The sequence below is a fragment of the Salvelinus alpinus genome, chromosome 37 (genome assembly GCF_045679555.1).
Source record: "Salvelinus alpinus chromosome 37, SLU_Salpinus.1, whole genome shotgun sequence".
Classification (NCBI taxonomy): Eukaryota; Metazoa; Chordata; class Actinopteri; order Salmoniformes; family Salmonidae; genus Salvelinus; species Salvelinus alpinus.
Window position 1 is genome coordinate 13547169 of NC_092122.1, and position 24005 is coordinate 13571173.

At 42.1% G+C, this 24005-nt stretch overlaps 3 protein-coding genes across 3 annotated transcripts in view; 2 read left to right on the forward strand and 1 right to left on the reverse strand.

The window, feature by feature from the left end:
* The window catches only part of LOC139566102 (uncharacterized), a 60496-nt gene extending 57284 nt beyond the window's left edge, over positions 1-3212 (forward strand). Inside the window, exon 16 of the mRNA XM_071387025.1 lies at positions 1924-3212. Coding sequence (XP_071243126.1) covers positions 1924-2175 — 252 coding nt within the window. The 3' untranslated portion in view covers positions 2176-3212. The remainder of the gene's footprint in view (positions 1-1923) is intronic.
* Positions 3213-6879: 3667 nt separating this feature from the next.
* ascl1a (achaete-scute family bHLH transcription factor 1a) lies at positions 6880-7924 on the reverse strand. Its single transcript, XM_071386314.1, has 2 exons — positions 7155-7924; positions 6880-7002 (listed from the first exon to the last, which is right to left on the reverse strand). The coding sequence occupies exon 1, from the start codon at positions 7752-7754 to the stop codon at positions 7170-7172; it is 585 nt and encodes a 194-aa protein (XP_071242415.1). The 5' UTR covers positions 7755-7924; the 3' UTR covers positions 6880-7002; positions 7155-7169.
* Positions 7925-11751: 3827 nt separating this feature from the next.
* On the forward strand, positions 11752-23787 carry itfg2 (integrin alpha FG-GAP repeat containing 2). The gene is made up of 11 exons (XM_071386313.1): positions 11752-12092; positions 12628-12723; positions 12908-12949; positions 13071-13248; positions 13368-13507; positions 14369-14523; positions 14669-14817; positions 15999-16090; positions 16180-16297; positions 20377-20550; positions 23601-23787. Exons 1-11 carry the CDS (start codon positions 11997-11999, stop codon positions 23678-23680), a joined length of 1320 nt encoding a protein of 439 aa, XP_071242414.1. The 5' UTR covers positions 11752-11996; the 3' UTR covers positions 23681-23787.
* Positions 23788-24005: the final 218 nt, after the last annotated feature.

Consider the following 24005-nt stretch of genomic DNA (forward strand, 5'->3'; position numbering starts at 1 on the left):
TATTAATTAAACTGTGGATGGTTTATCAGTACACCCAGTCACTACAAAGATACAGGCGTCCTTCCTAACTCAGTTACCGGAGAGGAAGGAAACCGTTCAGGGATTTCACCATGAGGTCAATGGGGACTAAAACAGTTTGCGTTCAATGGCTGTGATAGGAGAAAACTGAGGATGGATCAACAACATTGTAGTTACTCCACAATACTAACATAATTGACAGAGTGGAAAAAAAGTAAGCCTGTACAGAATAAAAATATTACAAAACAAGGCACTAAAGTAATACTGCAAAAAATGTGACAAAGCAATTAACTTTTTGTCCCGAAAACAGTGTTATGGTTGGGGAAAATCCAATACAGTACATTACTGAGTACCACTTCATATTTTCAAGCATAGTGGTGGCTGCATTGGGTTATGGGTATTCTTGTAATCATTAAGGACTGGGGAGTTTTTTGGAAAAAAACAAAAACAGAATGGAGCTAAGCACAGGCAAAATCCTAGAGGAAAACCTGTTTCCGTCTGCTTTCCATCAGACACTGGAAGATTAATTCACCTTTCAGCAGGACAATAACCTAAAACGGGGTTTCCCAAACTCAGTCCTAAACTTGCACCCAGCGGGGGCCCCAGATCCAAGTTTGGGAAACCCTGACCTAAAACACAAGGCCAAATCTACACTTGCTTACCAAGACAACATTGAATTTTCCTGAGTGGCCAAGTTACAGTTTTGACTTAAATCTGCTTGAAAATCTATGTCAAGACCTGAAAATCGTTGTCTAGTAATGATCAACAACCAATTTGACAGAGCGTGAAGAATTTTGAAAAGAATAATGGGTAAATGTTGCACAATCCAGGTATGGAAAGCTCTTAGAGACATACCAAGAATCACTCACAGCTGTAATCACTGCCAAAGGTGATTCTAACATGTATTGACTACTTACATTACAGAGTGTTTTGTGTAGATGTCAATTAAATCCATTTTAATTCCACTTTCTGAAGGCACTGTATATTCATGTGGTAATAATATTCAAAATAATTCAGGTAGTTTGCTTACTCTCTAACTGTAAAGCCCATCTTTACCATGTATAGTTTAACATTTACCATAATCACTCTCATGAAGGTATTTTCATGCTTACATCACAAGATCTCTTCCGCGGTACCTCTCCCTCTTTCATGGCCCCGGGAGGGTAATTACAGTGAAATAAAGACTTGGTAAACACTTTGAAGAGCATTTCAAATGAAAGCTTAGTAAAACTAGCTTTTTCCAGAAGGACCAAGTGCATCTATAGAAAGAGAGAGAGAGAGAGAGAGGCTCCTTTTCGCTTTCATGGATTGCGGGGCCTTAATCTCATTAAAGTGTCCAGCGGTGTACCTCCCGCGCCGCTCCGCCCCTCCCTCCCTTTAATCAGCCCTGAGACACACTACCACTCATCTCAGATGGACCAGGGTTATAGGATGGCCATTCACAAGAGGCAAGGCAGCCCGTCGCATTCAAATGGGGAGGGCAGGCCGATGAGGCTGCTGAAAGGCACATAAGGAACATGAAAGCATGTGGCCATGGGTGTGGAAACTGAGCCTGGTCTAGGTGGAGGAAGGCTTAGTAATTATAGAGCTGGTGGTAGGGATAGGGTTGTTAACTGGGCTGCAGGAGCTGGAGGGTAGAAATGGGCTGATTGCCAGAGGATTATACCCCCTCCCCCCAATTATTACCTAGAATGCATTTAACTGTGCAAACAGGTGCACTCATACAAGACTAGAAACAGGCCGATGTAACATGAGACGCTAGGAGAGGCACACACCGACCGACACACACATACACAAGACACACACACACACCTCTGCCCTGTCTAAATCAAGTCCACACCATTGCATATTGAAAAGGCCTCTCTTTTTTCCACCTGTATTGACATGGTGTTTGTCCCTCTACAGCAGCTGTTCATGTTCCTGCTGGAGGGGCAGTCAGGGGGCGCTGTGGCCCAGCAGGGCTGTATCAGCGCAGAGCAGCTCCTAGTGGAGCTCAAGGCTGGGGGCATCCGACCAGAACAAGAGGAAGCCATCAAAAAGGAGCTCCGACACATCAGCTCCCTGGACCTGCTGGACTTCCTGGCGTACCTGCCCCTCTTCGTCCTAATCCACAACTCAGTCATCGCCAACCCACTGGATGACTCCAGCAACCTGTGATGTCATCGGCTACACAGGCTTGAACCCTATCTGTCATTAGCTACCACACACTGTGGCAACAAGGTTCCAGGGTTCCCTTTATAAAATGATAGCTAATGCACTTACAGCTGTTTTTGAGATGTTCTTTGGGGGGGGGGGGGGGGCACATTTCATGTAACAAGGTCGACATTCTGAGACATTTCTTCAAAAGGGCTTTGGAGATACCTTTTGGAATATGCATTTATAAATAGCCTACTGAAGGTGGACGTCTAAGCTTGAGAATGGTGCTGTCTATGGTACTGAAATATGCAGGGATTTTCAGTTGCGGTTCATGCTGGATCAGTAATGCACTGAATAGGGACATAACACGTTTAGACTCCAGTTGGACAAGGGATACACAATTGATGCTCATGGGGGACCAAATCCTAAAATGCAAGATGCAGGTGCAACTTCGAACTTTTGCACAAATTAAGCATTGATTTAATGCATGATTTATGCCAAACCTTTGTGTGGGTTTTTAAGATAGGGGTGGTGAATATAATGGCTCTCCGCCGCTTTAGTAACTGAGTAATGTGGCATTATGAAAATAAAATAAATGAAGCATGACCTAACCTAAATCTCCTATGTGTTTTCAATCATCTCCCTCAGCTTTAAGTGAGAGGGTCCGGCAAGAAATTACAAATTAGATATGGCAGTTCTTTATTTAATTTCCCTCAGGCTTGACAGAGTTGGGGAGGAAAGCGTTAACGCACTCTGACAGGCGGTCACGGAATTGTTCGGACCATTCATTGCTGTTTTCGGGTAGCTGTGTCATAGAAATTCTATGATGCCTAATAAGGGTACCAAAGAGAGCTATAACATATTGCCTGTCGCTTTTGTGTCTTGTGCCCTTCTTGGTAAGCTCTATTTTTATTTTACCTTTATTGTAACCCTTTCCTGCAGTCAAATGATCAAATCGCCCTCTAGTGCAATCATGGGTGGAATGTTATTGTTTTTTCATAATTAATAAAAAAATATATATATATTACAACGAAAAATTGTGTTTCTATGTCAAATGGTTTTGTGTTTCAGTCTTCTGTGATGTATATAAAGTATAATATTTGGATGCAAACTCAAAATGTAATACATTTTCAGTTGCCTAATTATAATTTTTTTAAGGCCATAACCGTGTGTGAGGTGTGTACTTTTGTTTCAAAGTACAGTAGATTTGTTTAAGACTACCAAGAAACCTGACTTAGCCCACTGCAGTAAAAGGTTAACAGGGAGTTCCATTGAGAGCAAGGTCTATTTACCAAGCGAGCCCAGCATATACATAATTTACAAAATACAATATAATACAAATAGGACTATACAAAATTACAAACACACTCAAGAAAAACAATCACATTCCTCAGCAAAGAGGTCCCCAATCAACAATTTGAACTCCCCAAAAGGCACCACACCACATCCGTAACTCTGTAGATTGTTCCATACGTGAGGTGCTAACAAACTAAAAGCAGAGGCCGAAGCGATTTCCAGAGTAATCCCTGAGACCGGGTATGGTGCTGTGACTCGTATGTCTAAAGGTTATTAATGATGCAGTGATGCATCTGAACCTGTCACCAGTAATAAAATGAAGTGCTATGGTAAACTGCATTTAAAGATGTTAATGAAGTGGCTGCTGCATTCATATCGATGATGTCACCATAGTCTAGGAACTGTAGGAACGTCGGTAAAATGATCTGCTTTCTACTATTAAGCGAGAGGCGGGACTTTTTTCTACAGGATAAGCTCATTTTATTCTCAGCTTCTTCACTAAATCATCTATATGCTTTTTAAAAGACAGCCCATCGTCTATCCAGACGCCTAGATATTTGCATGCAGGGACACAATCGATGTTAACACAATCTAAAGTGCATGTGCTCTAGAAAACATATACTTTAATACTAGTTTGAGGTCAATAAAGGTTTTCTGTAAATCAATGAAGGCAGACTGAAGATCAGACAGAGCCTTGTCAACAGAAAGGGGCAGCAGAATACACAGCAGTATGCCCGCACACAAGTGAAGGATACACATTTTTACAGACAAACCAATATTGTTTATATACCGTAGTTAGTCAAATGTACAGGACCCAAAATCGAAGACTGTGGGACACCTTTCGTAATATCAAGGAAACCTGACTTAACACCATCAGAAAATGCACATTGTGTCCTGTCTATAAAGAACTTGGTCTCAGTAATAGATTTAAAATCAGTATTTGTCCACCTAGAGTTAGATAATGGTGGATTATACACAATACCCAGGCTTTTGTAGTACTAGGCTCCACTCAAATAAAATGTAGGACTAGTAGCCAAGCTTTCGAATATATTCTTATGTGGCTACATTTTTACCGGATAAATAATGAATGAAACATCAGCTATGCTGTTTATCTTGGTGTCAATGAATTGTATATTGTATTGTGGTAACAGCAATAACTGCTGAGCAATAACCCTTTCAGCTAGAGATAGTGGTGAACAATACCTGGCACACTCTGACGATATTCCCCCTGGCAGCTGCACGCAACAAATGGTTTATTAACTTCAGCCAAACTGTTTTTTTCTTCTCAAGGGCATTTGTTGAGTGCTAGTCGCGCGCTGCTGTAGGAAAGGCACACGCCGTCAGCCAATTCAATGCGCTGTCTCCTCTCCACCACTAGACAACCGCATTCACTCATTAAACCAGGCACGCGCCTCGAAGCAAACGAGTCCCTACCTGTCAAACTCGATGCTTCTTGGCCTCAGGGAATAGATAGGTACCTGAACTAGACATATTGTCATCTAAAATATTTAATCGGTCTCTGTTTCATTGATTGAATCTTACAAACCAAGGCAAACAAGCCTACCAATTGCCAACTTTTGTAATGAATATAACCAAACAACTACAAATGATGTCCTTCCCTTTGATTATGCTTAATGTCAGTTTCAATATATAGCCTACAATTGCGGTCAAATATATTGGCACCTTAACAATTTACAGAGTGCAATGAGGCAGAATGTTATGTGTGCTCTTTGCAAAACTGTTTGAATGTCTATTTTTACCCTGTAGGCACCTGCAACTTACCACAGGTGAGATCATTTACACGTAGGCTAAACGAGAATAACTTTTCAACCTTTACGTTTTTTCTTGTCATTGCAATTAACTTTATTTTCAGAGCTTAAACCCTAAAGTTCTATATGATTCAGAATCCTAATTTTGATGCTTTGTCAACGAAATAAATTGGTTTCAATTACAAATAGGATTGTTTGTTTTACAGAATTGCACAATATATTAGAGGTTCCAAAAACATAGTCAGCTGATAGAGTTCACTGTTATTTATACAGTTTCGTTTACTAAAGTTGTTTTTAGAGTTTATTGTCAGGGATTTCACTGAGAGGATGGCATAGACGGATTAACGGAGCCATTGTCACAACTGGGACTTTTTCAAGTGCTATTTTGGGGTGCTGGGCTGTAGGTACATATTTTTCTCACTCTGATATGCACGCGCTTGCGCGCTGCAGCATTGATCTGGTGCTCAACAGAATTGACATGCAGCATCAACGCTCCAATATTCATGACACGTCTCAGCTAGCCTAACGCCAGGCGAGATGTATTATCACCCCATTAAGTGTCCTCGGGCTATAAACAGGGCTATTGGATTCTTGAGGAATCGAATTTACTATTGTTGTATTACTCTATGTGTATGTTAATACCTTATATTACAGAATGTACTGTTTTTTTTACGCATATGGAGACGCGCGTAAAATGTGTGATATGACATGAATTCGTTGGTGGAAGTGTGCATAAAATAGGTTATATTTCTATTAAAAAAATGTAACAGAAATATATTTCATCCCCCACTCTCCTATATCCTTTCTCCCATTCCATCTCCAGTCAAACACACTGTAACTAAAAGTGAATGTAAAATGCAAACGTACAATTTTGAGGTACAAAAGGAAATACTAGAAAATGTTTTATTATGAGTCTAGAGTGTAGAAAATATGGTTATAGGCTTTTCTCTTTTCAACCAACATGATATAAGTAAAGGCAGTGTGGAGCTGGCAGTATAGCAATAGACAATGAATCGCCATTGTGCTCTGTTTGGACAATAGCTGCATAACCTTTGATCATCGTGAACTCATGAACTGATCATTGTGAACTCAAATACAATAACATGTATTTCCTATTAAATAAGACACATTGGTGCTAAAATAAAACGTTGGAGTGTCAAACCCCTTCTTGAAACCTCATTAATCAATGACCATACACAGAATAGCCAGCTGCAGAGCATTATACAAGTCTAAAATAGGCAAGAGGTAAGAGCAACTTACCAATATAAATATATACAAAAGAAAACATCTAAAAAAAATCTCTTTACATACAAAAATATCTTGATATATTTCAAAAACATGTTTGATATAGAATTTCATATAATAAAATCCACACATTGGAAGCATTTTAGAACTAAATGTCACAGGAGTTTACAAAGAAGGGTTGATGTTCTTTGATTGGATTAAGCATAGTTTGAGAACAACATTTTAAACAATGTTTTGTGTGCTGTTGTAAATCACTTTTGAAATGTTGTTTTCGTGGGCGAATGTGCTGGAAGGTTGGATTCCCACGCTGTCAGACATGGAAAGCCCGTTTTCTTTTTAGTCCTTTGGCGCTTGGCTCAACACTGGCCTGCATGTCCGCAGTTTCTCCGGTTGCAAGGCCGTTCCTTTAGGTGGACTGGTTCGTGGACGACCGGAGCAGAACGCCAGCTCAGTGCGTCTTGTTCTAGAAGGTGCGAGCTCCTCTGTGATCCTCCCGAGCGCATGCTGAGAGTTTACATCATTCAATTGATCCATATTCCTATATTAACGAACAAGAAAAGTAGGTAAGACATTAGTTAAGTTATTTTCAGTTGATCTTGAAAACATAATAATGCAAATATTAATTATAACAAAGCATAATACAGTACTTGTAGAATATGAATGATAGGCCTATTATAAAAACATTCGTACCTTATAGGCTGATGCTCAGAACCAGTTGGTGAAGTCCAGGAGTTCCTGCTCCTCGGGACTGAGAGGGTCGTAGGACCCCTCATCGGACGAGTAGGAGGACACTGGAGAGCCTGCCATGGAGTTCATCTCGTTGGGGTAGTTGTTGGGCGACAGGACCCCGGACTGAAACGCTGCGCTCACCGCGTCGTGCTCATCCAAAAGTTGCTGCAGTGCGCGAATGTACTCCACCGCCGACCGTAACGTTTCCACTTTGCTCATCTTCTTGTTGGCCGCGCCATTGGGGACGTGTTCCCGGAGAGTGGCGAAGCCGTTGTTGACAAGTTTCACTCTGTTGCGCTCCCTCTCGTTCCGCCGCGCCACGGTGTGCGGCTGCTGCTGCGGCAAGCTATACCCAAAGCCGGCAAAATTCAGCCTCCTCTTGCATCTTAGCAGCTCGGGCGAGGATGAGCGCTGCCTCTTCACCTTGGATGCTGACTTGCCGCTCCCTTGGCTGCTGGTAGGGCTGAGCTGGATACTCTGTGCTGCGGAAGCAAAGAAGCAGGAGGGCGGCATGAACTGCTGCTGGCTCACATTTATTTCCATCTTGGCTGTGATGTCCATTGGCACGTATTGAAAAATAAAAATATGAGTTGCAGAGAATCTCAGAGTTCTTCTTTGGATAGATCTGTAGCAGTGCGTCCTGCTCGTGGCGTTCACGTGTGGCTTAATGCTCACTTTAGCCTTGTTTAATGGGCGGTCTTGTGGGCTTCTGCCTCGCACACTCCTCAGTCTGAACTGAGTCCTGAGAAAGGCTAGTAGCGGGGCTTATACACTGGCAACCCCACGCGCTGGACCTGACCACGCCTCCTCCTCGTGCTAGTTGTATTCACCTTGGCTCCTGTGCTGTTGCAATGCGTACGCCGGACGCGTGCCACTTGAACCACTGAACAAACAGTCACCAAATCACAACTGGTTGCAGCATGCAGACTTGTTCCAGATGTCTTGAGAGTTTTGAGAAGTAATAGAATGTTACTTTTCATTCAACGCTGCTTTGGAAATCTACCACCGGATCGCATGATTACGCATGACGCTCCTCATATAAAATGCATAAAAATAGAGCGTCTTTGGTTCAGAAATGCACCTTATTTGCTAGATATATTGAACTGTTTCATGGCGAATGAGAGACTGAGGGTCTTGTTCATAAAAGTTGGCCACAGTTTGATATAATTTAAAATAAGATCTAGATCGAAAGACAAATAAGGTGTAATTTAATTGTATGTGTAAAATGAGTAAAACGTGTCCCTTTATGGGTGAATCAAACAACTTCATAATTTGTTTTGAATATATACATTTTTTAATAGCTTATACAAGTGAAACTATTAGTCTATACTAGCTTTTTACGCATGCAGATAACCAATTTCCCAAGTGGACCGAGAAGTAGTGCTGAAACGCAGCTCTCAAACTCTGACGGACCTTAAGGGCGCTTATAAAAGAGGTTGAGATTTAGTTGTTTGCATTGTCCATAAAGTATGGGCAGTATACTATAAGGTATACCTTATAGACCCCATTGACTGTAAGTTGTTTTGAACACTTTCGGGTTGGCAGGCACAAGCAGACCCCACAGTCTTGGATGACCCACAGTTTATTGTTAACACTTTTACAACCGCATTTGAATGCTTCGTCTTTCGAAGAATGAAGCTTTGTCCAGCAGAGGCGAATTTTCCACTTTCATTAGGCTAGAGCTAATCATCAACATCGGAGAGGCGAAACGGAAGGGTAAATCTGAGAAGGGGCCATAAGAAGGACGCATTCGAGGATGTTTTGTGTATGATTTGATACACCCTATTTTGTTACAGTAACGACTCGACACAGTGTATTTCGACAATTTTGTTTTATTTTAAAGGGCAGCATAATAGAACATGTCTTTCACTGAGAACAAAACCAACCGACTCCACTCATGGGGATAAGTGTGTGTGTGTGTGTGTGTGTGTGTGTGTGTGTTTGAGGGGAGGGGGTAAATTGTGAAATTTTTCTGTGTTGGCTGTGGCATTCAAAATCAAGCCTGCATTGAGGAACCCAGCCCCCACCAACTTTTCTTTTCTTTTTCCTCCCTTTTTTGCACAGCAAGAGAGTTTAGAAAAGAAGCGTGGGTTCTATTCAGTTTCCCCCAGCCCCCTCGCCATCGTCGGCTTTCTGAAACGTATCTAGCATGCCCTGTCAGTGCGGTTCCAGAGTCCAATTAGCGCTTTGTAAAGACTTTTTTCTACTGCAGATCTTCCAGAGGCAGGCAGAGCGCTCCCTCTATTCGAGGGTTCCAGTCAATAGCCGAGTGTAATAATTAATATGACATCTGGGCGCCCGAGTATCCATTAAAACACCGCTGTCTTTCTGCTTTTGCAGTTCACTGAGACATCATAAAACAAAACCCATAAGGGCCGATTTGTCCTGGGAAATAATCCCTATGTGATATGCGGGATTAATTTTCAATTTGTTAGCTGTTAAACTAAATTGTGGTGTTTATTTTTTTAAATAATGTGGTCGTTTGGGGTCGCCAATGGCACTGACTCTTTGTATCATTTCTGCAGGTGTATTACAACAGATCAGTCTTATAATAACGTGAAAAGCCCCTACTGAATGCATTTTGAAAGATACAAACTCAATGATCACGGTTATCAAAATTCTGATTTATCTTAACTAACAATTTCAATAAATGAATAGGTCTAAATAAAAAAGTTTGAAGGGCATAGCCTATAGCTGCATTAACTATTCAATTGTGCTAAACTAGAGTTTTTAGATGAAAGACCATATCTGAAATAAGACATTTGAAGTGCACAGTGTTGTCTAGCTAGCGTACATGACAGTATAGTGGACTTTTATTTTGAAAGTTTGGGACGTTTAAAATTAGGCTACTTTAAACATCTATCTGATGCTTTTGTTTAACTTATTGAGTAAAAGAAAAGTGCTGTGCTATGCATTTGATTAATTAATGAGACCTGTCAAGAACATCTGGAGTGAATGGTAATGAACCATGCCATCACAAGGCATCTGAGTAATCTGAATCAACTTCTCTCAGCAGTTAGCCTATTGAAGAGATGCTGAACTGAATATTTATCTGAAATTCCCTACAGTCGATGTGGACAATCATCCAGTCCTGTCTGTGGCCAGTGATGTGCAGCTGTTAAATGGGTTGTGACTACCTGTTCTGGTCTTTGCACACACACACACACACACACACACACACACACACACACACACACACACACACACACACACACACACACACACACACACACACACACACACACACACACACACACACACACACACACACACACACACACACACACACACACACACACACACACACACACACACACACACACACACACACACACACACACACACACAGAGAGCGAGAGATCACCAGTGGTGGAAAAAGTACCCAACTGTCATACTTGAGAAAAAGCAAAGATACCTTAATAGAATATGACTTAAGTAAAAGTCACCCAGTAAAATTCTACTTGAGTAAAAGTATTTGGTTTAAAATATACTTAGGTATCAAAAGTAAAAGTAAAAATAATTTCAAATTCATTATATTAAGCAAGCCAGATGGCACCATTTTCTTGTTTTTATTTATTTATGGAACGCCACAGGCACACTCCAACCTTCAGACATAATTTACAAACAAAACATGTGTGTTTAGTGAGTCCGCCAGATCAGAGGCAGTGGGGATGAACAGGGATGTTCAGTTGATAAGTGTGTGAATTTGACTATTTTCCTGTCCTGCTAAATATTCAAAATGTAACGAGTACTTTTGGGTGTCAAGGAAGATGTATGGAGTAAAACGTACACTATTTTCTTAAGGAACGTTGTGAAATAAAAGTACAAGTGGTCAAACATATAAATAGTAAAATAAAGTACAGATACCCAAAAAAACTACTTACTTAAGTACTTTACACCACTGGAGACCACTGAAAACAGTGGCTCTGCTGCAGTAAATATCCACAGGCTGTTATGTGCACTGAAATTATTCCGCACTTCTGAGAATATACCAACAAATGTAGGCCTTTCAAACATGTAGGCCTGATATATAGGCAAACCAACGGTGGCTTGGGTTCCTCACTCAAAGGGTCATATGGGTCAGAAGGGCCTTGGGTCCCTAAACAGTATGCATGAGGTGAGATAGTTGGAAAATATTTTGTCTTGTACTGCAGCACCCTCTAGAGGATTGACAGTGCATCACCCAAATGCCTTTCAAGTTCCTGTAAACTTGATGGCAGTTGTACTGAGTTTTTAAACCTTTTTGATTTAATGCCCACAGCAGTCTACCACGTTATTCTTTTAGCTTACTGACATTATAATTTATCATTTACACTCATAGAATATTCTGGAATTACTAGGCTATATTATGAACAATTGAATAATCAGCTAGGTGGGATTCAGTATTTGTGCATAAACACAAATGCAGGGATTATGTTACAATATAATATATTTTCGTTGGCTGTTTAATTTGTCTTTATTTATCAATAACTAACGATATCTGTAGGATTACAATAAATATCGCCGCGTGACCATACGAATCGCAAATTACAAAACGCATGAAGCTTGTCTGGAGTATGTTTCCGTACTGTTTTTATGACGTGCGCTTTGTTTAAGGAAGAGCGTATAACTTCAGTACAGCTTTCTGTTATTTTTAGTGGTTATGGTTGATAATAGTTATCACGCCAAGTTTAAAAGCAGAAGCAACGCTTAAATATACGCTTTAACACAGCTAACTACTTGATGTTTCTCTAATTTGCATTTGGATGGTGCAAATTGCAGCTGTCAGTGTCCAGCTCAGCTGTCAAACTGTTATCTGGTGATATGCGGTCCTTGAGCTATGTTCAGCGTGTTAGTTTTGATTTCCCCGGAACCCTTTTCCCTCATGCAATTTGTCTTGGGGATGCGGACAATGACTTGGTAAAGTATCAGCAGCGAGACAATTATTCAGGGATCTTTCCTTGTGTCCATGTTTTAGGACATTGGCAATCGTTGAAAATAAATGTGTGTAGTCTCATTGCTCACGGCGTTAGTGTATCCACCTCTTAGGGCCAGTTATACATATTATAGGCCTACCAATGACATGTATCAACTCGTTTTTTTGTCAGTTATTTTCCCCACCTACGTGGCAACATAAATCATTTTTCAGAAGTCATAGACTGCTCTGCCCACTCTCCACTTGCCCATTCATTGTCCAGCTGTGCCTTTCTAGTCCCTGTACTGTAAATAGCAACTCCTGCTTTAGAGGGTCTCTGACTCATTCCCTCCAGTCACGATAAGAGGGTCAAGAGTGAAATAGTAGATGCCATAACAGTACTCCTATCACGTTCCTTGACCTTCCAACATATTTATGACAACATGTCTTATATCTATGGAAACAAAATGTCCTGGCTGTGACTGTACCCAGGGCCTTGACCCCAGAACTTTGACATGAACTGTTATTCTTTTTTAACAGCTGAATGAACTTATTGTGGGTGACACCAGTGGAAAGCTGCATGTGTACAAGAAGGATGACTCCAAGCCTTGGATCACTAGAACATGTGTGGGCATGGTAAGCGGCTGCTTAGAGGGCATTTGATCACTTCTCTGAGTTCAAATGTCAGCACATTTAAGTACAACTGTAGTGGCATGAAAGAGGACATTTGAACACCGCTGTCTGCACATCTGATTTATATTGTTATTTTAGCAGATTTAGACAAATATTTAATGAGTTATCTTTTTGGTTTATTTTTTAGCTCACCTGTGTTGGTGTTGGAGACATATGCAACAAAGGAAGGGTGGGTGTGCAGAAACTGTGCATAGTCCTCCAGTCAGATGAGGAATATTTGTGTGTCATTTTCCCCTTGCATCCAGTGTGTGCTATCACCTAACTATTCACTGCCTTCATTCATCCATCAGAACTTTGTAGTTGCTGTGGGTGCAGAGGGATGGTTTCACCTGTTTGACCTGTCTGCAGTGGCAGGAGCCAAGTCAGATTCATCCAGCCAGCAGGAGGCGCTGTTCTCTGACGACCAGAAACCCTGCTTCTCTCAGCACATTCCTGCCAACACCAAAGTCATCCTTATTAGTGACATAGGTAACCTCTCGTTCTGCACCCATTTCGCCCTAGATGTAGGCACCCTCAATGCAATTGACCGCTTCTGTTTTTCGACTGCTTTATTCTCAACTGTGTTTGTGTGTGTACACGCTTTGCAGATGGGGATGGGCGCAGTGAGCTTGTAGTGGGATACACAGACCGTGTGGTGAGAGCGTTCCGCTGGGAGGAGCCTACTGATTCTTCAGACCTGAGCTCTGGACAGCTGGTCCTGCTGAAGAAGTGGCTTCTGGAGGGACAGGTAGGTCTATACACAAACATGAAATATGTCAATCAAAGACTGAAAAGTCCTATCCTACGAAGCAATCTACTCAGGGTTTTCTAAAGCTTACCAGCTTCAGCTAGCTTTACGTTCCAGCTCAGGCTTGGTCCGTTCTACGGCGGTGGATATTGCTTGTCCGCCTGCTGCTAACTAGCAGGCTTGTAACTGCTCATGTCGCACATGGCTAGTTGTGCTCTTCATTGAGACAATGCTGAAACATTCACCCATGAATTAATCAGTGCCACATTTTCATTTGTTCTGAAATAAAAATGAAGGAAAAGTTATTTTGCAAATTCAGCAGGCTATGGTGTGATAAAGGATTTTAGAAGTGCCGTCTTTATTTTCTAACTTATCGTTAAGGCTGTCTTTGGTGTGCTTATCAATGCACGAGCACAGTTCCACTCCTATTGATATTTGTTATCATGAAGTCACACAAAAGTGTTACATTGCGTGAAGTTTAAAATGCATTCTATCATTACTAAATGTGTAATGTGATATACTTTAATACTTTAACATGACTATTTTGTAACACACAAAAAACATTTGATTAATAAAATATTGAATCGGTCTTCTTCCTTAAATGGAGGGGATGATGCAGCCTTTGCAAGAGGGAGTGAATCTGATTTAAATGGTCCTCAACTCGCCGCTCAGTCATTTTATTCAGGGTACATGGAGTTAGCCTGCCCCGGAGCAGGTTAGTTCTTAAGGATTCGTTGTATGACCGGTTATCCCGAGTTGAACTCTGGCCCATCATATAAACCCCACATAACACTGGATGACTTCACATCCTGTAAAGTGTACACTCTACTATTTCTAATCCATTATTTCCTCCTGTGACAGGTGGACAGCCTGTCAGTAAACCCAGACCTAGAGGGTCTTCCTGAACTGATGGTGTCCCAGCCTGGTTGTGGCTTTGCCATCCTGCTGTGCACATGGACACAACAGGGCTCCTCTGAGGCGGGGCCTGGGGAGGAGGCCCCACCCACTCCTGGCAGGTACATACCACTGGACATGCAGAGCACCTAATACATATACAGTACACAGTAGTAGACATGTAGCAGTGCTTTGGCTGTCTAATGATAGATAGGCTGTGCCAGTTCATGTTGGTATCGTCCTGTGTTTGTAATGTGTCTGTCACAGCGAGGGTCCCTCCAGAGACGTCATTCTGCATCTGACCACTGGTCGGATCCACAACAAGAACGTCTCCACTCATCTCATCGGGAGCATAAGCAGAGGCTCCAAAGGCGACTCCTCTAAATGCGGCCTGTTTGCCCTCTGTACTCTAGATGGTAAGTGTCTTAATTAAGTTGTTCAGAAGAGCAACGCTGCGCAATTCGCTAATCGCACCACTGACCACTCTGAACTTTTGTCCGCAGTCCGTCTCATAACAGAATCCTAATGAGGATGTGTTCAGACAGGACGTGTTAACATTACGGCAGTCAATTATCTTCTAAAATAATGAGCTAAATCATAACTGCAGTGGGCTCAGCAACAACAAAAAATCAGATCCAAGGTTTATATGACTTGTGGTTGTGAAGATACCTGACTGACCTGTTTATCTCAACAGACATGACCCTGTATATTAATCCTCCTCATAGAAACCTGCTGAACATCTCTGACAGGCAGTATATCTGCCAGCTCACAGAGCTGCCTAGCCTGCTCCGCTGCCCCCTCAAGGGGAAAAGGAAGACCTTTCTTACTCTCATCAATTACAGTTTCTAACAAGGTCACTCAGAACTAGGAAAGGCATGTAGAACGGAGGGAGGTGTTGTGGGTGAATGTTACCAGAAGAGACTGGTTGTGGTTGAGCAGGCTGAGGGCTCTGTGAGCTCCTGGAGAGACTATCAATATTTAAAGAAAAGGGGAACCAATAGGATTATCTTACTAGAGAGTCTGGTCCAGTCACAGATAGGCTAATAATGATGCACCAAGAGAGGGCTTGACATGCCTGTGTACCCTAATTAGGATCAACGTTTGAGCAATTCTGCTGAGGGAATAGTGAAATGTAGCCAGATCATATTACAGCCATTTTATTTAAACAATAAAGGTGACGCATGAAGATAATGTTGCAGTTTAATATGAAGTATTTTGATTTCGATTCAAAGCTTGTTGGTGTTTTCAGGAGAGATTGAGGGACAGAAATGGTGTTGAATAAAGGTTACCTTCAACATAGTCATCTAAATGTCTCCATCCCTGAGCCCGAAGCAAGGAAATAGGGCAAAATTGGTGTCCAGCACTCAGAGTGCTGCTGTAACCACAGAAATAAATCATTCCATTTAATGATTTCCTTAACCTCGTGAGAACCAGTGATCTGCAGGTCTTGAGTTGTTTAAGTTCTCTGTATTTTTTTCTCAGACTGTCGTATTATATGCAGTATAAACAATACTCTTGATACCATTAACAATATTAAGCATAAAATGTTGGTCATTTTAGTATGTGAATAATGTGATTGTGTGTTTTTGTGTGCCAGGCACACTGAAACTGATGGACAGTTCAGAGCAGTTGAAATGGTCAGTGCAGGTGGATCACCAGCTCTTTTCTCTGCAGAAGCTGGACGTCACAGTGAGTTTTTAAAAACAATCTACGTTTTTTTTATTGACTGTTTGTGCCTGTGCGGTTTTTGCCATTGTGACTGTGCCTCTTGTCTCCAGGGCGACGGCAGAGAGGAGGTGGTGGCGTGTGCCTGGGATGGTCAGACCTACATCATCGACCACAACCGCATGGTGGTGCGGTTCCAATTTGACGAGAACGTCAATGCTTTCTGTGCAGGTGAGACTCTAGTCATATCCCTCACCTATGTATACCTGATTTACGTGATGACTAAGCAAATGATATAGACCAGTGGTTCCCAAACATTTTATAGTCCCGTACCCCTTCAAACATTCAACCTCCAGCTGCGTACCTTCTCTAGCACCAGGGTCAGCGCATTCTCAAATGTTGTTTTTTTGCCATCATTGTAAGCCTGCCACGCACACACTATATGATACATTTATTAAACATAAGAATGAGTGTGAGTTTTTGTCACAACCCAGCTTGTGGGAAGTGACAAAGAGCTCTTTTAGGACCAGGGCACAAATAATAATTTAATAATAATCAATAATTTTGCTCTTTATTTAACCATCTTACATATAAAACTTTATTTGTTCATTGAAAATTGTGAATAACTCACCACAGGTTCATGAGAAGGGTGTGCTTGAAAGGATGCACATAACTCTGCAATGTTGGGTTGTATTGGTGTGGTGGTTAATTTCTGTATTATCAAATGAGGACAGACAAACTTATCACACAAGTCGGAGTTATACTTTAACTGAATCTTTATTAGTTAGAGCTTTGCAATAGCGATGGCTGGTCGACGAATCACGCTAAGATGATTCGTTGAGAGCCCAGAGACAAAGGGTCTTTTATAGCCAAGATACACCCCTTTCAACCTACATGACGAACAACAGATATATAGAATGGGTCACAAGGTTAAGATTTGTATGAAATATACCTATAATACATAGCAGACAGTATTTGCTGGGTCAACAGTTTTCATTGTATAGAGACCAGTGTCTGGCCCTCTCTCCCTGGTACAGTATAGAACAGAAACATTAACTCATTAACTCATGCTCTGGAATGCTCTTTAGGTTTTATCACCCAAAAGACATGGTAAATCTCCTGTCAGTGTTATCTCCCAGAGGCCCATCCTCAGTAGAACACACACACAATAGTTAACAGAATACTCTATTCTGTTGCATAAAAAAACCATTTGATACAATAAATGTATTATAACATAATCTTGCAATTTTTCCACCATATTGGAGAGAGTCTTAAATCATTTCCCACACACAGTCTGTGCTTAGATTTCATGCTAGTGAGGGCTGAGAATCCACTCTCACATAGGTACGTGGTTGCAAAGGGCATCAGTGTCTTAACAGCGCGATTTGCCAAGGCAAGAAACTCTGAGCGCAGCCCAATCCAGAAATCTGGCAGTGCCTTCTGATTTAAATTCAATTTTCACAGAACCGCTTGTTGCTATTTCGATGTGGCTCTCTTGTTCAGATATTGGTAAGTGGGCTGGAGGCAGGGCATGAAAGGGATAATGAATCCAGTTGTTTGTGTCATCCGTTTCGGGAAAGTACCTGCGAAATTGCGCACCCAACTCACTCCGGTACTTTGCTATATCACATTTGACATTGTCCGTAAGCTTGGGTTCATTTGCACACAAAAAATCATACAATGATGGAAAGACCTGTGTGTTGTCCTTGTTAATACAGACAGGGAAGAGCTCCAACTTCTTAATCATAGCCTCAATTTTGTCCCGCACATTGAATATAGTTGCGGAGAGTCCCTGTAATCCAAGATTCAGATCATTCAGGTGAGAAAAAACATCACCCAGATAGGCCAGTCGTGTGAGAAACTCGTCATCATGCAAGCGGTAAGACAAGTGAAAATGATGGTCAGTAACGAGAACTTTAAGCTCGTCTCTCAATTTAAAAAAACGTGTCAATATTTTGCCCCTTGATAACCAGCGCACTTCTTCTGTATGTTGTAAAAGCGCTACATGGTCGCTGCCCATATCATTGCATAGTGCAGAAAATACACGAGAGTTCAGGGGCCTTGCTTTAACAAAGTTAACCATTTTCACTGTAGTGTCCAAAACGTCTTTCAAACTGTTAGGCATTCCTTTGGCAGCAAGAGCCTCTTGGTGGATGCTGCAGTATACCCAAGTGGCGTCGGGAGCAACTGCTACCACTCCACTATGTCTCCCTGTCATGGCTTTTGCGACATCAGTATAGATACCAACACATATTGACCAACGAAGTCCATTTGATGTCACAAAGCTGTCCAGTAATTTAAAAATATCCTGTCTTGTTGTCCTGGTTTCCAGTGGTTTGCAGAAGAGTATGTCTTCCTTAATTGACCCCCCATAAATGTAACGGACATATATCAGGAGCTGTGCCAGGCCCGCCACGTCTGTTGACTCATCCAGCTGTAACAATTCACTGGCTTGTATGCGAAGCAGTAATTGTTTCAAAATATCTCCTGCCATGTCACTGATGCGTCGTGAAACAGTGCTGTTTGATGAAGGCATTGTCTGTATAGATTTTTTTGCCTTTTCCCCAGCATTGTTCCAGCCATATCCACGGCAGCAGGAAGAATTAAGTCCTCCACAATAGTATGGGGCTTGCCTGTCCTAGCCACTCGGTAGCTCACTATATAAGATGCTTCTAGCCCCTTCTAATTAATGGTATCTGTTGCTTTTATGCAAGTCTTACTACTTGAAATGGTTCTAAATTCTCGCTCAAAAAACTCCTGTGGCTTATTTAAAAAATTGGCATGTTTTGTTTCTAAATGTCTGCGCAAGAGTGAAGGTTTCATTGAGTTGTGAGATAGTACTTTTGCACATATAACACACTGTGACTGAGGAAAGGCACTACTCCCAATATAAGTGAGCCCCAAATCCATGTAGTTCTCATCATATTTGCGCCTCTTCGATGGTCCAACGTCCCTGTCTGTTGTTCGGTGCTTTCCCAGGTACCTACAGACAGTTAGTGGAATTCCCGCAAGAGAGTAACGGTTAATGTGATTGGATGTTAATTATTTGACCAGGCTACCTGTATTTGACGTTGTGTTGTTATTTCGCTGAACACTAGATGGTTTAATTGTATTTTTGGTAGTGAAACGAGGCTATACATTTGGGGGAGTTCTTTTTCTCGCCTGAGTAGCCTCGTTTCACTACCAAAAATACAATTAAACCATCTAGTGTTCAGCGAGATAACAACACAATGTCAAATACAGGTAGCCTGGTCAAATAATTAACATTGTTGGAAAATATAATGGACTGTTTGAAAATGGGAAGAGTTTTTTTAGATTTTTAAATACAATTATTATTATTATTATTATTTTTAAATGTGAATCACATTTTAATTTGGCGTACCCCCGACGGCATTGGGTACCCAAATTTGTGAATACCTGATATAGACAGTATTAATTCAGTATGTTTCCAGCTGATGTCACCATTAGATGGCAGTGTTGGATTTCAGGCTCACATAAACAAGCTTCATCCTCTATCTCAGGCTCTGTCAAACGCTGTTTCTCCAATCTTTGCACGAGCCCCAGTGGCTCTCTGAGAGCAGAGAGAGATCATATTGTTATCTAATAAGCAGGATTAAAGAAATGGGCAAGAGAGAATCAAATGTTATTTGTCACATGCTTTGTAAACAACAGGTGTAGAGTAACAGTAAAATGCTAACTTACGGGCGCGTTCCAACAGCGCAGAGAATAATACAAATAATAATAATACCACAAGGAATAAATCTAGAATGTGTAACGATGAACGCATGTTGAAGCTACAGACAGGACTTAATCTTCAAGCACACTGTCTGCATTCTACAGTGCTATCAGAGTCAGTGTGAACAACACATGCTCAGGGGTCATCCATGCTTTGTCTCTGTGGTCATTGGAGTGCATTAGCTCAGCCTCACCACTGTTGGCATCGCTTGCGAGCCAGTGTTCACGGGCCACAGTGATGAGCAAATATTTTCTTACTTACTAAAGGGGAAAAAAATGCATTGTTGGTCATTTGGTGCTTGTTTTTAAGCACTTCATGGTAAGGTCTGTCTGTACCTGTTGTATTCGGCACATGTAACAAATAAAATCTGATTTGATTTATTTAATTTGAACAATCTTATTTCTAAGCATCTCCTACTGTCACAATGTATATTTTACTGTAATGACTAGGGCCTGGAGTTTTTCCTGATATTCAACATGAACAACATGTGATTAGGGAAAACTCAGGCCTCTAGTCGTGGAATATGTTCTTCCCTGTGGTTGTCCAACCAGCCTTACATGTTGGTGTTTAACAGGTCAGTACAACTGTAAGGATGGCAAGAACAGCCCCTGTCTGGTGTACGTCAGCTTCAACCACAAGATCTATGTGTACTGGAGGGTGGAGCTGGAGCGCATGGAGCCCACCCATCTCCTTAGGGTCCTGGAGGAGAGGCCAGAGTTCAAGGCCCAGCTGGAGCAACTGGGAGTGGGTGAGTTGGAGTTAAACAACAATATAAACCTAAACGCTACTCTCATTCAAATCATATCTAGAACATTTTTTTGTTAGGTCTAACCTCATCCCCAGGCTCATTACTAGAGAGAGCCGACAGGTGGACTAAGTAGTTTGAAATACATCTTGCATGTAATTTAATTAGACCACAGCACCAGGTAGAAAGCTCCTGGGTTTCCCTGTCCACCATTTTGTTTAGTTCCCCATTAACTCAGCTAATGCTACCTGACACATAAACAGTGCATCTACTGTTCTGTATTCATGTAATCTAACTGAGAGTAAGGGAAACAGATTAAATGTGTGTGTCCTCAACTCGTCTACATGTATGTAAAACCTGTCCCCGCCAGCAGACGGTTCTGTTGTTCTGATGCGTGACTGGAGTATTTATAGAGGCAGAGGCTGGAATCCACGCATTCACTCCTATGGAGCAGAGGGGACCGCTCTCTCTTCATCTCGCTCTCTCTGCCTCTCTCTCTTCTTCGCTCTCTCTATCCCAGGGGAATTCTCTCTCAGCAGGCTAGCAACACTGTCAAACACTGCCCAGATTCACAAACACATCACACGCACACACACACACAAACGCAATCATAATGGTGTCTTTTTGTAGGCACCATGCTGCCATGGTTCATGGGCAAAGCCTATGGGTAAATTAATGGAGTTTTTGGATAAACGCGCCGAAAATAAGGTTGGTGGTAAACACAGGCTTAGGGGATCTTGTTCTATGAGATAATCTTTATCCGCTAACATCATTTTTTGTGAATTCTGAAGCATTTATGTCACCCAAAAATCACAAAGCACATAAAAGGCTTCATAATTCATAAAGGTCACGTTAACGCCCTGATATTATCTCATCGAACAAAACCTGTAAGATCTCCTAAGCCTGTGTTAACCTCAGACCTTATTTTCGGCGTTTATCCCAAAACCCCATTCTTTCCCATTCATTTTCCCCATAGAAACGAACCAGAGGTATCTCATTTCAGTTTTTTAGGACGACAAGCTGCCAAGCTCTATTCAGGCTTATCTTTCTGCTCCGTGGGCACTATCTCCATCTGTCCCTGGTCTGCCCCATTAATGAATGACATAGACTGCACTACATTATACAGTAGCTAGCTTTCTGTCTGTTTATGTTTGTGTTGCATATGCACGTACTGTGTGACTGTTCGTTTGTACTATACTCTGCTGCTCTGCATGGCCCTGTCTGTCTGTGCTCTCAGAGTGACAGATGGTCCAGCTACCTGACCCAGTGGAGGCTGCTGAGGGCAGAACGGCTCATAATAATGGCTGGAACGGAGCAAATGGAATGGTACCAAACACCTGTAACCATGTGTTTGATGAGTTTGATGTATTTGATACCATTCCACTTCTTTTTTTCAATGTTTTTATTGTTGTTTTTGATTATATAGTCTGCAGATAGCCATTTCATGTAGGCCTTATTCATAAAAAAAAAAAGAATGTGCTGACAACAGATTTCCTAACAGCAGCTAAGCCTAGTAGCTTCCTGTTCCTGCAGCGTGTTAATAATTGAACCCCTGGGCGTGTTGGTGCTCCTTCCTGCGATTTCAGAGAACTGTTACCTAACTCATCATGAGACACATAGTAGTCATGGAGACTGAGGGCTGAGGAGGGTGTAGGGACAGGGAGAGAGGGGGGTAGGGACAGGGAGAGAGGGGGGTAGGGACAGGGAGAGAGAGAGAGGGGGGTAGGGACAGAGAGAGGAGGGGGGTAGGGACAGGGAGAGAGGGGGGTAGGGACAGGGAGAGAGGGGGGAGTAGGGACAGAGATAGGGGGTAGGGACAGAGAGAGTGAGGGGGGGTTGAAACAGAGATAGAGGGGGGGGGGGGGGACAGAGAGAGAGAGGGGGTAGGGACAGAGAGAGAGAGAGGGTAGGGACAGAGAGAGAGGGGGTAGGGACAGAGAGAGAGAGAGAGGGAGGGGCTAAACCCAGCTAGCAGTGTGACATCAGCTTATTGCTGATAGATAGCGCTGCCTGTGTGTGTGTAGCTGTCACCTGTCACCAAGTCTGAGTTCCACACACAATGGTAGACATCTTCACTCACCCATCACAAATAACAACCAAACACATCCCCCTTCTCTGACTCTGTCGACAGAACTGAGATATTATATATGAGTCATTGCTTAATAACAAGGAAGAGAGTAAAGTAAATGTATCTACAGTGTGTTTTATGTTTAACTAGAAGCTTCTTTTCTCTGGCTTCACAATGTGACAATGCAGGATAATTATGGCTGTTGCTGTACAGGTAAAAGCAAGACGCCGTGAGGAGAGAGGCATATTTGTTATACCTATGGGGACTTTTATCTCTCTCTGCTTGTGTTTATTTCAGCAGTAAATTAATAATCTGAATGTCTTCTCAGCGGCGTTGCCATGCAGATGGTACAGTTTACTTTGTACCACCACTCTCAGGTGTTTTACTGTGGCAAACTAAAACGTTTATGTTAAGTGAACCTGTGTACCTGTCTGCAGTATGTCATTACTATGAAAATATGGGTTTGAACAAAACTTATAAAGTTGGACCCTCAACAAGAAAGCGAGGACATGTAGCTACTACATATCACCTGTCTGCATCTCTTGATTTAACATCCTGCCCTAATGCATTTTCGGTAAGGGACCTGCTAAATGAATGGCCCATCCGTAATCCATGGAATCCTGCTTCTGCATGATGATGTCACACTTTTTCTGCATTACCTTCCCTAAGCAACCATTGTCATGCATTCTAAACTCCCCAGTTTAAGTGAATGCTGGTAGAATAGCTCCTCAGAGCAGCAGGGAGCTCCTCCACTGGCTCAGCTGTAATTTATTATTCATCTAAAGCAGTGCTCTCATCTGCATTTCAAAACCCACTCTGACTCAACCCCACTAAAGACAGTTTAATACAGAGCAGTCCCAGCTCCCTCAGAGGGACTCGAACCTGCAACCTTTCAATCAGAAGGCACCCATGCCGCCAGAGGACAGACAGGTCATATGATCATTGTCTGGTCAAGGGTCATAGCCACCATTTGTGTCTCTGACAGACGCCGAGGACAGGGAGGCCGTGAGAGAGCTGGTGGGAGACACACTCTACGGACACACGCTGAAGAAGCAGGCCGGATGACCTTAACACGACCCTCACCTCTCCACTCCTCCAACCCCCCCCCCCCCCCCCTTCTCTTTCTCCTCGTTTCTGTAAATACTCTGAATAAAGGCTGAAGCACACACTGACTGTTAGTTGTCTCATGTTTTTGGTAGAATCTTATTATGAAATGTGTCCGGTTTGCCTAGCTGTCTCACTGTCAGATCTCCCCTCTGGCATAGTTATTGGTATTCCATGCACCAGACTGGTTTAGAAATAGGGTCTAGAAGACACATTGAAGTGATATACAGTGGGGAGAACAAGTATTTGATACACTGCCGATTTTGCAGGTTTTACTACTTACAAA

Excerpts from the sequence above, each read along its gene's own strand:
- ascl1a (XM_071386314.1), bottom strand. The coding sequence starts at position 7,754 with ATGGACATCACAGCCAAGATGGAAATAAATGTGAGCCAGCAGCAGTTC.
- itfg2 (XM_071386313.1), top strand. The coding sequence starts at position 11,997 with ATGCGGTCCTTGAGCTATGTTCAGCGTGTTAGTTTTGATTTCCCCGGA. Across the intron at positions 16,298-20,376 it reads CGTCAATGCTTTCTGTGCAG|GTCAGTACAACTGTAAGGAT; the intron begins GTGAGACTCTAG and ends GGTGTTTAACAG. Across the intron at positions 20,551-23,600 it reads GCTGGAGCAACTGGGAGTGG|ACGCCGAGGACAGGGAGGCC; the intron begins GTGAGTTGGAGT and ends TGTCTCTGACAG.